Source organism: Salvelinus namaycush, chromosome 15, assembly GCF_016432855.1.
Source record: "Salvelinus namaycush isolate Seneca chromosome 15, SaNama_1.0, whole genome shotgun sequence".
NCBI classification, from domain to species: domain Eukaryota; kingdom Metazoa; phylum Chordata; class Actinopteri; order Salmoniformes; family Salmonidae; genus Salvelinus; species Salvelinus namaycush.
The window spans coordinates 3,351,458-3,365,173 of record NC_052321.1 but is presented as its reverse complement, the minus strand read 5'-3'; the positions used below and the strand labels follow the sequence as shown (position 1 = coordinate 3,365,173).

The following is a 13,716-nucleotide window of genomic DNA, read 5'->3' as shown; positions in this document are numbered from 1 at the left end:
GGGGTTGGGGTTCTAAGAACCTTAGAACCCTAAGGTTCTTCAAAGAACTTTGAGAATCTTAAAACAACCATTGTTGAAACACACATTTTTAGAGTGTAGTTATATTTAACTGTCTGACAACACGTTCTGATGAGAAGGCTTGACTTGAATTTTGTAATAACCCAGAGAGTGCATTATAACTGAATATTAGAAAAATATTTTGGTTCCTTTCTAAACATAGCAATGGGAATGGAAAGAGGACTTGGACCCACAAAATAGGTGAAGTGAACAAAGGTCTTTAGCTTTTCTTTTTTTTTTCCAGAGTTCACTTTAAAGAGGACTGAGATCGGATCTTTTAAAGACGACAGATCGGATCTTTTATAAATGGACCATATGTGAGAACACTCTCGTAGTTACACATTTCAAATATGGACAATCCAGGGATATTTTACTCCCCCCCCCCGATCTTGATAAAATGTCTGGTATGGTCATTTATTTTAAAGACGCTTGTCTTACTGGACATAAATAGATCAAATAGGCTACAGTAGGCTACACCAACACTGTTTTACATTCATACAAAGGGTTGGGTAAATTGCTACCGAAGATTTGCCGTGGCAAAGAAAGGAAATCCATGATTTGTTCCAAGGTTTGCTGATGTCATCGTTGTGAACAGAGTGCCCCATAGCGATTTGAATTCTCAGAGATACCGTGACGAGATTGAGGCCCCTTTTTTTTTTAGGTACAGTGGGGCAAAAAAGTATTTAGTCAGCCACCAATTGTGCAAGTTCTCCCACTTAAAAAGATGAGAGAGGCCTGTAATTTTCATCATAGGTACACTTCAACTATGACAGACAAAGGGGAAAAAATCCAGAAAATTACATTGTAGGATTTTTTGTGAATTTATTTGCAAATTATGGTGGAAAATAAGTATTTGGTCACCTACAAACAAGCAAGATTTCTGGCTCTCACAGACCTGTAACTTCTTCTTTAAGAGGCTCCTCTGTCCTCCACTCGTTACCTGTATTAATGGCACCTGTTTGAACTTGTTATCAGTATAAAAGACACCTGTCCACAACCTCAAACAGTCACACTCCAAACTCCACTATGGCCAAGACCAAAGAGCTGTCAAAGGACACCAGAAACAAAATTGTAGACCTGCACCAGGCTGGGGAGACTGAATCTGCAATAGGTAAGCAGCTTGGTTTGAAGAAATCAACTGTGGGAGCAATTATTAGGAAATGGAAGACATACAAGACCACTGATAATCTCCCTCGATCTGGGGCTCCACGCAAGATCTCACCCCGTGTGGTCAAGATGATCACAAGAACGGTGAGCAAAAATCCCAGAACCACACGGGGGGACCTAGTGAATGACCTGCAGAGAGCTGGGACCAAAGTAACAAAGCCTACCATCAGTAACACACTACGCCGCCAGGGACTCAAATCCTGCAGTGCCAGACGTGTCCCCCTGCTTAAGCCAGTACATGTCCAGGCCTGTCTGAAGTTTGCTAGAGAGCATTTGGATGATCCAGAAGAAGATTGGGAGAATGTCATATGGTCAGATGAAACCAAAATAGAACTTTTTGGTAAAAACTCAACTCGTCGTGTTTGGAGGACAAAGAATGCTGAGTTGCATCCAAAGAACACCATACCTACTGTGAAGCATGGGGGTGGATTTTTTGTCTGTCATGGTTGAAGTGTACCTATGATGAAAATTACAGGCCTCTCATCTTTTTAAGTGGGGGTACTTACACAATTGGTGGCTGACTAAATACTTTTTTGCCCCACCGTATCGGTGACCAAAAAAAACAAAATGCATATCTATAGTCCCAGTCATGTGAAATCCATAGACTAGGGCCTAATGAATATTTCAATGGACTGATTTCCTCATATGACTTGTAACTCAGTGAAATTCTTGCATGTTGCGTTTATATTTTTTGTTCAGTATATCTTAGAAGACTTTGGTTGCAAACAGAACAAAGAGAGGTAATGAGGTGACCAATAATGGTTGCAAATCATTCTATAGGCTACCAGTTAGCCTATCCATTGTCACATAATGAAAGGTGTGAAAACGGATAATGGCCTACTGTTTGAGTTTCCCCCCGGCTCAGTTGATTGACAGATGTGGGCCGACTATAGAACGATCAACTTTACTCCAGTATGGACGCGCTCGTCTACGTTTTATACTGTGGTTGACGCTGTTACTTCGGTAGTCTCTAAGTAAATTCCACATAACTAGAGGACTGGAAAATAAAGCATTACCATATATACTTGATATTGTCTATTTAACTAGGCAAGTCAGTTAAGAACAAATTCTTATTTTCAATGACAGCCTAGGAACAGTGGGTTAACTGCCTTGTTCAAGAGGCAGAACGACAGGTTTTTTCCTTCTCAACTCGGGGATTCGATTTTGCAACCTTCCGGTTACTAGTCCAACGCTCTAACCACTAGGCTACCTGCCACTGTTCTATATCATAGTAACATTAACGTGCGTGATATGAGTGTAATGTGTTTAAAACGAAACACGTTTTTTTTATGCATTGTCAGGTCTTTTAGATGAACTTGCTGAAGAGGAAGAGTGAAGGTGTGTTTTGAAATAATACCTAAAACAATGAAACCAAACACTACAGATCAATAGGGAGCTCTACGTCGCAGAGGTCACAGGTCAATACAGAACATGAGGTAAGACAGATATGAGGCAGCATCTAGAAGACCAGCGACATAAGAAACATCAATCAAATGCATCGACATCTTGGAGCTTTTACCCGGACTAGACAAACAATCAGAAATGTGCTGACAAAAGGAGTCGCTGGCATCTTTAAAACACTGTAGTGACGTTCCTTTTGGCTGAAGGAAGAGAAAATGACGCGAAATTGATATTCTCTTTTTGGGAGTTGAATTATAATATATGTTTTTAAAAGGAAATACAGTTTATTTGAACTTTTTTTGATCGCTTCTCTATGGAAACCAACTTTGACAAGTACAACGTTCTGTGTGTCTTCGATGGTCTGGATGAGTGCCGACTTCCTCTAGACTTCCAGAACAACAAGAGCTGTTGTGATGTCACAACGGGATTCTGCCTACCTCTCCTCTCTTGTGGATAATCTCCCATTATGCAGCAGCCGATCAACCCCCCCCCCCGAGTGTTCATCGACCCACAGAAGGGGAAGTACTTTAGGAACAGAATCAGTGATGAGAACCTGACCAGCAGAATCATCACACACATAAAGACATCAAGGAGCCCCTAAGTCATGTGCAATCTTTAGTTGGATCTCTACCGCTGTTATAGAAATACTTTTGGGAGAAGCAGAGAGAGATAGCGGGAGAGATGCACAACACTCTGACTGAGATGTACTCACACTTCTTGAACTACCAACGTATTACACAAAACCCAGAAATATTCATGGGGGGACAAGAGAAAGCCGAGACAAATTCACACATGAAAATGGATGAAGAGATTCTGAAGCTGGGGGGAAACTGGCCTTCCAACAGCTGGAGAAAAGCAATCTGATCTTCTATGAGGAAGACCTAAGAGAGTGTGGCATTGATGTGAGAGAAGTGTCGGTGTTCAGCTTTGTTCATCTGAGCATCCAGGAGTTTCTTGCTGCTGTGTTTGTGTTTGTCACATTCACCAAAGATAATGTAAATCTATTAATCAAGCAAGAAAACCCACCACCCCCAACCAGAAAACTTCAGATGTCTGAAGACACACCGCCTCAAGACATGGTCTTACAGAGTAAGAATGGACACCTGGACCTTTTCTTCCGCTTTCTTCTGGGCCTCTCACTGGAGTCCAATCATACTCTCCTACAAGGCCTATTGACACAGACAGGAAGCAGCTCACAGACCAATGAGGAAACAGTGAACTACATCAAGGAGAAGATCAGGGAGAATCCCCTGTCTCCAGCGAGGTGCATCAATCTGTTCCACTGTCTGAACGAGCTGAATGACCATATTCTCTAGTGGAGGAGATAAAAAAAGGTACCTGAGCTTCTCTCAGAAGCCAAAGTGTCACCTGCATATTGGTCAGCTCTGGGGGCTTTTTGTGTTGCTGACTTCAGAAGGGGAAGCTGTACATGTTTGACCCGAAGACATACTCCAGATCAGAGGAAATGTTTTCTGAGTCTCCAACCTTGTCAGTAACACATAACAAACCAAGCTGCTGGAGATTTCAAATTGTCATTATGCTCATTGGTATCGATATGCCTTGACATGCACATGTATGTTCCTGGATTCATACTCCAATAATTGACCATCATCAAGGTAAAGATAATTGGTCTCAGAATTCTGCAAGTTACGGTAATTTCTAAACAGCATCATTTTATTTTGTAGGCCAATAGTTTGTGAGATTCTGATCTCAGTTTAAACATTCTCCATTAAGGCCATGCTGTAGTGCGCTTGACATTTCAGTTTAAACATTCTCCATTAAGGCCATGCTGTAGCGCGCTTGACATTTCAGTTTAAACATTCTCCATTAAGGCCATGCTGTAGTGCGCTTGACATTTCAGTTTAAACATTCTCCATTAAGGCCATGCTGTAGTGCGCTTGACATTTCAGTTTAAACATTCTCCATTAAGGCCATGCTGTAGCGCGCTTGACATTTCAGTTTAAACATTCTCCATTAAGGCCATGCTGTAGTGCGCTTGACATTTCAGTTTAAACATTCTCCATTAAGGCCATGCTGTAGCGCGCTTGACATTTCAAGGTCATTTCCCGAGTGAGGCGACATCGCTTGCGTTTAACGTTAAGTCAATCACGCAGGAGCAGCGCTCAATGGATTGTATCCTGATACAAATACACTATGAACTATTGTTTTATAACCCCACATTGTCTGGATGGAGGGAACCTTACATAGATAGAGATGCTGTGAAGCGTTTACCTCCGCTCTCGGGTTCAAACACCTCACAAGAACGAGAGCTGGACCTGAGTGACAATAACCTACAGGATTCAGGAGTGGAGCTGCTCTCTGCTGGACAGGAAGGTCCACACTGTAAACAGGAGACACTGAGGTCAGTACTTCTCCCGTGTGTTGTATTTGACATGAATGGATATTATTCGGGTTCAGAGAGTACCAATGGGTCTATTTCTAAGAGTGAACTTCTTCGTGCAGGTTGTCATTCTGTGGAGTCAGAGGAAGGCTGTGTTCCTCTGAGGTCAAACCCCTCCCACCCGAGAGAGCTCTAGACCTGAGCTACAATCACCCAGAAGACTCAGGAGTGGAGCTGCTCTCTGCTGTACTGACGAATCCAGATGGTAATTTGGAGAAACTCAGGTAGATACTTGTTGAATCAAAACCCGGTGAATGAATTTTGACTGAATCTCTTTTTTCGGGAAATTACTGTATAAAATATTATCAACCACAAGCTGTGGTATTCAGTTTTGTGTTCATATCTTTCACAGCTATTTCAAATGTTCTGATGATGTAATAATGACTTTCTGGGATGATGTAATAATGACTTTCTGAGATGATGTAATAATGACTTTCTGAGATGATGTAATAATGACTTTCTGGGATGATGTAATGATTACTTTCTGGGATGATGCAATAATGACTTTTTGGGATGATGTAATAATGACTTTCTGGGATGATGTAATAATGACTTTCTGAGATGATGTAATAATGGCTTTCTGAGATGATGTAATAATGACTTTCTGGGATGATGTAATAATGACTTTATGAGATTATGTAGATGCCATGCAGTTACATTTAATATCTTAAGCCTGGTATCATGGTCTGCTACTACAAGTCAGAGTAACATCCACATATTCAGGGACATTAAAAGTTCTTCATGTATGATATCAGATCTATCTATTAGTCTTGGTGAACATGGTGGCTAGTCACCTACATGCAAAATCATATGCACACATTGATTTATTGATTTTAGTTCTGCTTTCAATACAATGCAAAAAAATATCTCCCCAATTTGGTGATATCCAATTGGTAGTTATAGTCTTGTCCCATCACTGCAACTACTTCCCTACGTAAGGACTCGGGAGAGGCGAAGGTCGAGAGCCATGCGTCCTCTGAAACACGACCTCTCTCTGAGGACACGTCCCTGTGTTCAGGTCAGTTCATATGATGAACTGACCTGTGTTCAGTTCATCAGAGAGACCTGAACACAAGGGCATCCCAGGGGTGTGTCCTCTCTCTGAACACAGGGGCACCCCAGGGACGTGTCCTCTCACTGAACACAGGGGCACCCCAGGGACGTGTCCTCTCACTGAACACAGGGGCACCCCAGGGGCGTGTCCTCTCTCTGAACACAGGGGCACCCCAGGGGCATGTCCTCTCTCTGAACACAGGGGCACCTGAGGGGCGTGTCCTCTCACTGAACACAGGGGCACCCCAGGGGCGTGTCCTCTCTCTGAACACAGGGGCACCCCAGGGGCGTGTCCTCTCTCTGAACACAGGGGCACCCCAGGGGCGTGTCCTCTCTCTGAACACAGGGGCACCCCAGGGGCGTGTCCTCTCTCTGAACACAGGGGCACCTGAGGGGCGTGTCCTCTCTCTGAACACAGGGGCACCCCAGGGGCGTGTCCTCTCTCTGAACACAGGGGCACCCCAGGGCCGTGTCCTCTCTCTGAACACAGGGGCACCCCAGGGGCGTGTCCTCTCTCTGAACACAGGGGCACCCCAGGGGCGTGTCCTCTCTCTGAACACAGGGGCACCTGAGGGGCGTGTCCTCTCTCTGAACACAGGGGCACCTGAGTGGCGTGTCCTCTCTCTGAACACAGGGGCACCTGAGTGACGTGTCCTCTCTCTGAACACAGGGGCACCCGAGGGGCGTGTCCTTGCACCGCAGTTGTTTCTTTATCTATGCTGACCAGATGAAGATCCAAGGAAACAACATGAGGCTTTTCAAGTACGAGGATGACACGGATCTGATGGGACTCTTTATTAAAGATGCTACGTCAGATGGGGACAGCTGTTTTAAAACAGACCAACAACCTTCAAGAATGGTGTCGATCAAATGTCCTCCACATCCATGTGGACAAGACAAATGAGCTGATCAACAATGGCAACAACCTGCCAATGTCCCAACCACTCTCACTGAACGACCAATCAGTGGAGGCGGTTAAGTGTTTTAAATACCTAGGGACACAAATGGATGACAGAGAACACAGACTGTTTTTCTCTTTTTTTAAAGCAAGCCAGCGCCTGCTTTTAGTTAGGAAATTGAAGGGGTTCGGGGTCAAACCAGGATGTTCTGGAGAGGGTATACAGAAGTCTGGTGGAGAGCATCCTCACGTTCAATATGACAGTCTGGTATGGTAATCTGAGCGTGAGGGAGCAAAAGAAAACTGTCCAGAATAGTAAACACAGTCAGCAAAGTAATTGGTCGACCACAGGCACAATTGAGCATTCTGTTCCACAAGGCAACCAAAAAGAAGGCCCTGACTATCGTTGGCGACCCCTCCAACCCTCAGTTCGAGAGACTTTCCTCTGGCCGGCGCTTCAGAATGCCCATGGTCAAGAAGAACGTGTTCAAACATTTGTTCGTTCCTTGTGCTGTTGTTGGACTACTAAATGCAAAGTATCGGTATATGTACTTATCTATCTAGTGCAGTTGGGGCAGCGGACAATTGTAAGGGAATGTATTAACGTCCTCTATGTTGTTAGGTTATGCAGTATGGTGGAATGTTTGTGGTGTGAGAATGCATGTAATCTTTTTAATGTAAGGTGATGCCAAAGAAAAAATGTCCATCCTGGATGGACAATAACGTTTTATTCTATATGAGTCCCTGTCAAAATAAAGGTTAAATTAAAAATGATCTGTGCCAAGTAATGTGAAGTATTTTGGGAATACAATCTGCAATTTGAAAAATAAATACTGTATTTTACAACTGCATACTGTATCACGATTTATAAACTGGGTGGTTCGAGCCCTGAATGCTGATTGGCTGACAGCCGTGGTATATCAGACCGTATACCACGGGTATGACAAAACATTTATTTTTACTGCTCTAATTAGGTTGGTAACCAGTTTATAATAGTAATAAGGTACCTCGTGGGGTTTGTGATATATGGCCAATATACCCACGGCTAAAGGCTGTGTCCTAGCACTCCGCAATGCATCATGCATAAGAATGGTATATTGGCCATATACCACAACCACCCCGTGCCTTATTGCTTAAATATACCACTAGGTGGCATAATTGAGCTGTAAATGTAGACTGAACGTCCAAATGAGATTACCACACATTGATCGCTCTGAAGTGGTAATGATGTCATGAAGCTGTCTCAAATCAATGCATTTACTGGAGTTGTGTCACTGTTACACACAATGTAAATGAAGCATTGGTGAAATTATTTAGATTGTGTGTGTTTTTTTACCTCATTTGAATTGGCCTGCATAAATATGAATCAGATAACCCATTATTATGGGAAAAAGACCCCTTTCTGTTTCTCTTGTTAGATAACTATCTTGTCAATGGCAAATAAGCTCCCACAAAATTAGTGCCGATTCCTTAAGGTCATACAAAGAAAACTTGTAAATGATGTACGGGGGGAAAAAATAACTGTGTGACAGTCCCAATCAGTGGTGTAGATACAGTACATATGTCCAAAGTCAGACAGTCCAGCCTCTTCTTTTCTGTTTGTCTTGTAAACTTTACAGTTCTACAACAAAGCACCCAGTAAATTAGAACGCTGAATCGTCAGGGTTAACCCCTAGTCCTTGATCTCCTTGATCATGACTCATTACACATAAATCATTGGACGAAGATGTCTTCTGTAGGGGGGGAGTTTTGTTAAGAGCTTGGTCTTGAACATTAACACACATCGCTTTGCGGCACCTGTTTTGGAAGCATAAGGACCTTATCTTTCATATTAGCGAGAAATCTTTTCCCCCCCAAAAAACAGAAGTTTAAATGGATACTCACCTTAATAGGGTTAAGGTTCCCACACAGCCATATATCCATGTTACAGCGTTTGTTTACAGACAACAGACAAGGAAGACAGAGTGGACTACCTGTGCTGTACTAATTAGCGATCTGCGTCTACAAAACACCTGTGTTAAAAAAGGAAGACAGATGCCACAAACATGTTGTCACTGAAAAATATTGTCTGCTGCAACTGTGTTAAAACCAGTTAAAACCGTGTACAGCATTGGCGGCTGGTGGGGGGAGCTATAGGAGGACGGGCTCATTGTAATGGCTGGAATAGAATAAACGGAATGGTATCAAACACATCAAACATATGGAAACCACATATTATGACTCCGTTTCATTGATTCCATTCCAGCCATTACAATGAGCCCATCCTCCTATAACTCCCCCCACCAGCCTCCACTGGTGTATAGTAAGTGTGTAGTTTTGGGGGGCATTTCTGAAATTATTTTGATGTGATATGAAAGTAGATGGTAACGAGATTGAGAATCGATTCACCTTTAGATGGACTATTTCGTTGTTTTTGGCTTCCAGAGCCATTTCGCCCTTTAAACAGAACACGGACGGAAGGTCCTTCGACAAAGATGTAACGTTAGACTCCTTTGGTCCGATATTGGTCGAGGTCACCCGAAGCAAACTTGTAACGATGTAATGGAGAAAAAACAAACATCTGTACGACAGTCCCAATGATGTTTATATATGTAGAGACAATCTTCAATGATACATTTTTTTACACATTTCAATGGGCTGATTAATGGGTTAATGCAGAAAATATGTGCACTAATCTTGGAAGCAGCAAAAAAAACACATTTTGTTGAGAAGGTGCACCTGCAGACCGCGCCTAGTCGGTTGCTTGGAGACGAGTGAAGATGTAGCATGTCTGTGTGCTTGTAGTAACTCCACTTGTTTCAGAGCCTTCAAGCGAGATAACAATACATCTATTCATATACATTGCAAATTATACATTTTCTTGACATATTTTTGCATGTAGGTTGGGATGAACCGCGCGGTTCAAGGACATTGCTTGCATACCACTTCGCCAGCCTGTGTCCTGATCTGAACGAATGCTGCGTTCATGGCCAGCAATGACGTTATTTCCTGGGGGTGGCAGTGGGAGCAAAGTACTGCAGTTCTAGGGAACAGTGTATGCGAGTCTGACATAGGAGCATTTGGTCCGGAACAACCTGCTGCACTAACTTCACATTGTACGAATTTAATCGCATGAAGAACTGTTTTTTTTTTTTTTTTTTTTTACCAACGCACTTCAAGACAAATTCATTTGATTCAGATAGGTATATATTTTGTACCGCCTCGGTTCGTGTGGACGTTTAGGCAGACTCATAACGAACCATGGCGGAGAGAAGTGGCCGGCTGAGCTTCGGTGGCGGGGCGCTCAACAGACCCGTGCCGATGAACCTGTTCGCCACATGGGAAATAGATGGATCGTCCCCGAGTTGCATCCCGAGGTAAGTCGTGTTCCTCGTCTTGTCCCCACAGCATCTATACGTTGACATACTTGATAGTGCTAAGACAAGCAGGCAGTTTGCTCTGATGGATAATACAGCTGCTGAGCTGCAGTGATGGTTGTACTGTCGCATCAGAAGAACAGCCAGCACCATTGCATTGACTGTGTGACTAAATGTTAGACAATTACTATCCTATTCAATTGGACTTGCAGAACGTTTCTTCCTTAGTTAAACGGCTAGCTAGCTAACCACTGCTGTAGGCCTACTCTCTCTGCCAAAGTTTAGGCATAGCTAAACTAGCCAGTAGCCTTGTCCCAGGACCAATGAGTTTCAAACAGAGATGGATGCCACCCATCCAATTGAGTTTAAAGGTTTGGACCTTAGGAAAGATCTCTATGGTTTGGACTCCCTCATCTCTCTAACGTCCAAGTCAAGTGCCAAAGATGCTGTCCACATCTGCTGATGGTCAGCCGGGTCTGATAAGTATTAACATGTTTCCATGTTTGGCTGACGTGACAACGACCACATGGCTGGCATTTCCAGGACCATGAGAGTTGGCTATTCTTCCACCACTTATGGTTGTTGTCATGCCAAACATGAAAACATCTTCTGAAGAGGAAGTCAGATGTTATTTAGGGTAGAGGGAAGCCTGGTGCTGAAACCAGCCTGACTGATGGCTGCCTGATTCCTCCAGGCTAGGGGTGGTAGCCCACTGCAGTGCCAAGGTAACACAGACCTCCAGCCAGGCTAGGGGTGGTAGCCCACTGCAGTGCCAAGGTAACACAGACCTCCAGCCAGGCTAGGGGTGGTAGCCCACTGCAGTGCCAAGGTAACACAGACCTCCAGCCAGGCTAGGGGTGGTAGCCCACTGGAGGGCCAAGACATCACAGACCTCCAGCCAGGCTAGGGGTGGTAGCCCACTGCAGTGCCAAGGCAACACAGACCTCCAGCCAGGCTAGGGGTGAGAGCCCACTGGAGGGCCAAGGCAACACAGACCTCCAGCCAGGCTAGGGGTGGTAGCCCACTGCAGTGCCAAGGTAACACAGACCTCCAGCCAGGCTAGGGGTGGTAGCCCACTGGAGGGCCAAGACATCACAGACCTCCAGCCAGGCTAGGGGTGGTAGCCCACTGCAGTGCCAAGGCAACACAGACCTCCAGCCAGGCTAGGGGTGAGAGCCCACTGGAGGGCCAAGGCAACACAGACCTCCAGCCAGGCTAGGGGTGGTAGCCCACTGCAGTGCCAAGGCAACACAGACCTCCAGCCAGGCTAGGGGTGAGAGCCCACTGGAGGGCCAAGGCAACACAGACCTCCAGCCAGGCTAGGGGTGAGAGCCCACTGGAGGGCCAAGGCAACACAGACCACCAGCCAGGCTAAGGGTGGTAGCTCACTGGAGGGCCAAGACATCACAGACCTCCAGCCAGGCTAGGGGTGGTAGCCCACTGCAGTGCCAAGGCAACACAGACCTCCAGCCAGGCTAGGGGTGGTAGCCCACTGCAGTGCCAAGGCAACACACACCTCCAGCCAGGCTAGGGGTGAGAGCCCACTGGAGGGCCAAGGCAACACAGACCTCCAGCCAGGCTAGGGGTGGTAGCTCACTGGAGGGCCAAGGCAACACAGACCTCCAGCCAGGCTAGGGGTGGTAGCTCACTGGAGGGCCAAGGCAACACAGACCTCCAGCCAGGCTAGGGGTGGTAGCTCACTGCAGTGCCAAGGCAACACAGACCTCCAGCCAGGCTAGGGGTGAGAGCCCACTGGAGGGCCAAGACATCACAGACCTCTGAAACATAAAGCCAGTGTCACATGACGTAATCTGGTGCTTCAACAAGGGAGAACATATCAAGGGATTCTGATTTCTTTCTTCAGGCACCTTATTGTGTCATATGGGCCTAGTCCAATGGCAGAACAGGAATATAGGCCTAGTCCAATGGCAGAACAGGAATATAGGCCTAGTCCAATGTGTCATATAGGCCTAGTCCAATGTGTCATATAGGCCTAGTCCAATGGCAGAGCAGGAATATAGGGGTGGTAGCCCACTGCAGGCTAGGGGTGGTCCAATGGCAGAACAGCCTAGTCCAATGGCAGCCTAGTTCAATGGCAGAACAGGAATATAGGCCTAGTCCAATGGCAGAACAGGAATATAGGCCTAGTCCAATGGCAGAACAGGAATATAGGGGTGGTAACCCACTGCAGGTTAGGGGTGGTCCAATGGCAGAACAGCCTAGTCCAATGGCAGCCTAGTCCAATGGCAGAACAGGAATATAGGCCTAGTCCAATGGCAGAACAGGAATATAGGCCTAGTCCAATGGCAGAACAGGAATATAGGCCTTGTCCAATGGCAGAACAGGAATATAGGCCTAGTCCAATGGCAGAACAGGAATATAGGCCTTGTCCAATGGCAGAACAGGAATATAGGCCTAGTCCAATGGCAGAACAGGAATATAGGCCTAGTCCAATGGCAGAACAGGAATATAGGCCTAGCCCAATGGCAGAACAGGAATATAGGCCTAGTCCAATGGCAGAACAGGAATATAGGCCTTGTCCAATGGCAGAACAGGAATATAGGCCTAGTCCAATGGCAGAACAGGAATATGGGCCTAGTCCAATGGCAGAACAGGAAAATAGGCCTAGTCCAATGGCAGCCTAGTCCAATGGCAGAACAGGAATATAGGCCTAGTCCAATGGCAGAACAGGAATATAGGCCTAGTCCAATGGCAGAACAGGAATATAGGCCTAGTCCAATGGCAGAACAGGAATATAGGCCTAGTCCAATGGCAGAACAGGAATATAGGCCTAGTCCAATGGCAGAACAGGAATATAGGCCTAGTCCAATGGCAGAACAGGAATATAGGCCTAGTCCAATGGCAGAACAGGAATATAGGCCTAGTCCAATGGCAGAACAGGAATATAGGCCTAGTCCAATGGCAGGACAGGAATATAGGCCTAGTCCAATGGCAGAACAGGAATATAGGCCTAGTCCAATGGCAGAACAGGAATATAGGCCTAGTCCAATGGCAGAACAGGAATATAGGCCTAGTCCAATGGCAGAACAGGAATATAGGCCTAGTCCAATGGCAGAACAGGAATATAGGCCTAGTCCAATGGCAGAACAGGAATATAGGCCTTGTCCAATGGCAGAACAGGAATATAGGCCTAGTCCAATGGCAGAACAGGAATATGGGCCTAGTCCAATGGCAGAACAGGAAAATAGGCCTAGTCCAATGGCAGCCTAGTCCAATGGCAGAACAGGAATATAGGCCTAGTCCAATGGCAGAACAGGAATATAGGCCTAGTCCAATGGCAGAACAGGAATATAGGCCTAGTCCAATGGAAGAACAGGAATATAGGCCTAGTCCAATGGCAGAACAGGAATATAGGCCTAGTC

The 13,716-nt window shown here is 45.4% G+C and overlaps 1 protein-coding gene across 1 annotated transcript in view; it reads left to right on the top strand.

Moving 5' to 3' along the window:
- Nucleotides 1–10,146: 10,146 nt before the first annotated feature.
- Nucleotides 10,147–13,716, top strand: part of pacs2 (phosphofurin acidic cluster sorting protein 2) — a 119,578-nt gene continuing 116,008 nt past the window's right edge. The window contains exon 1 of the mRNA XM_039009197.1: nucleotides 10,147–10,333. Coding sequence (XP_038865125.1) covers nucleotides 10,218–10,333 — 116 coding nt within the window. The 5' untranslated portion in view covers nucleotides 10,147–10,217. The remainder of the gene's footprint in view (nucleotides 10,334–13,716) is intronic.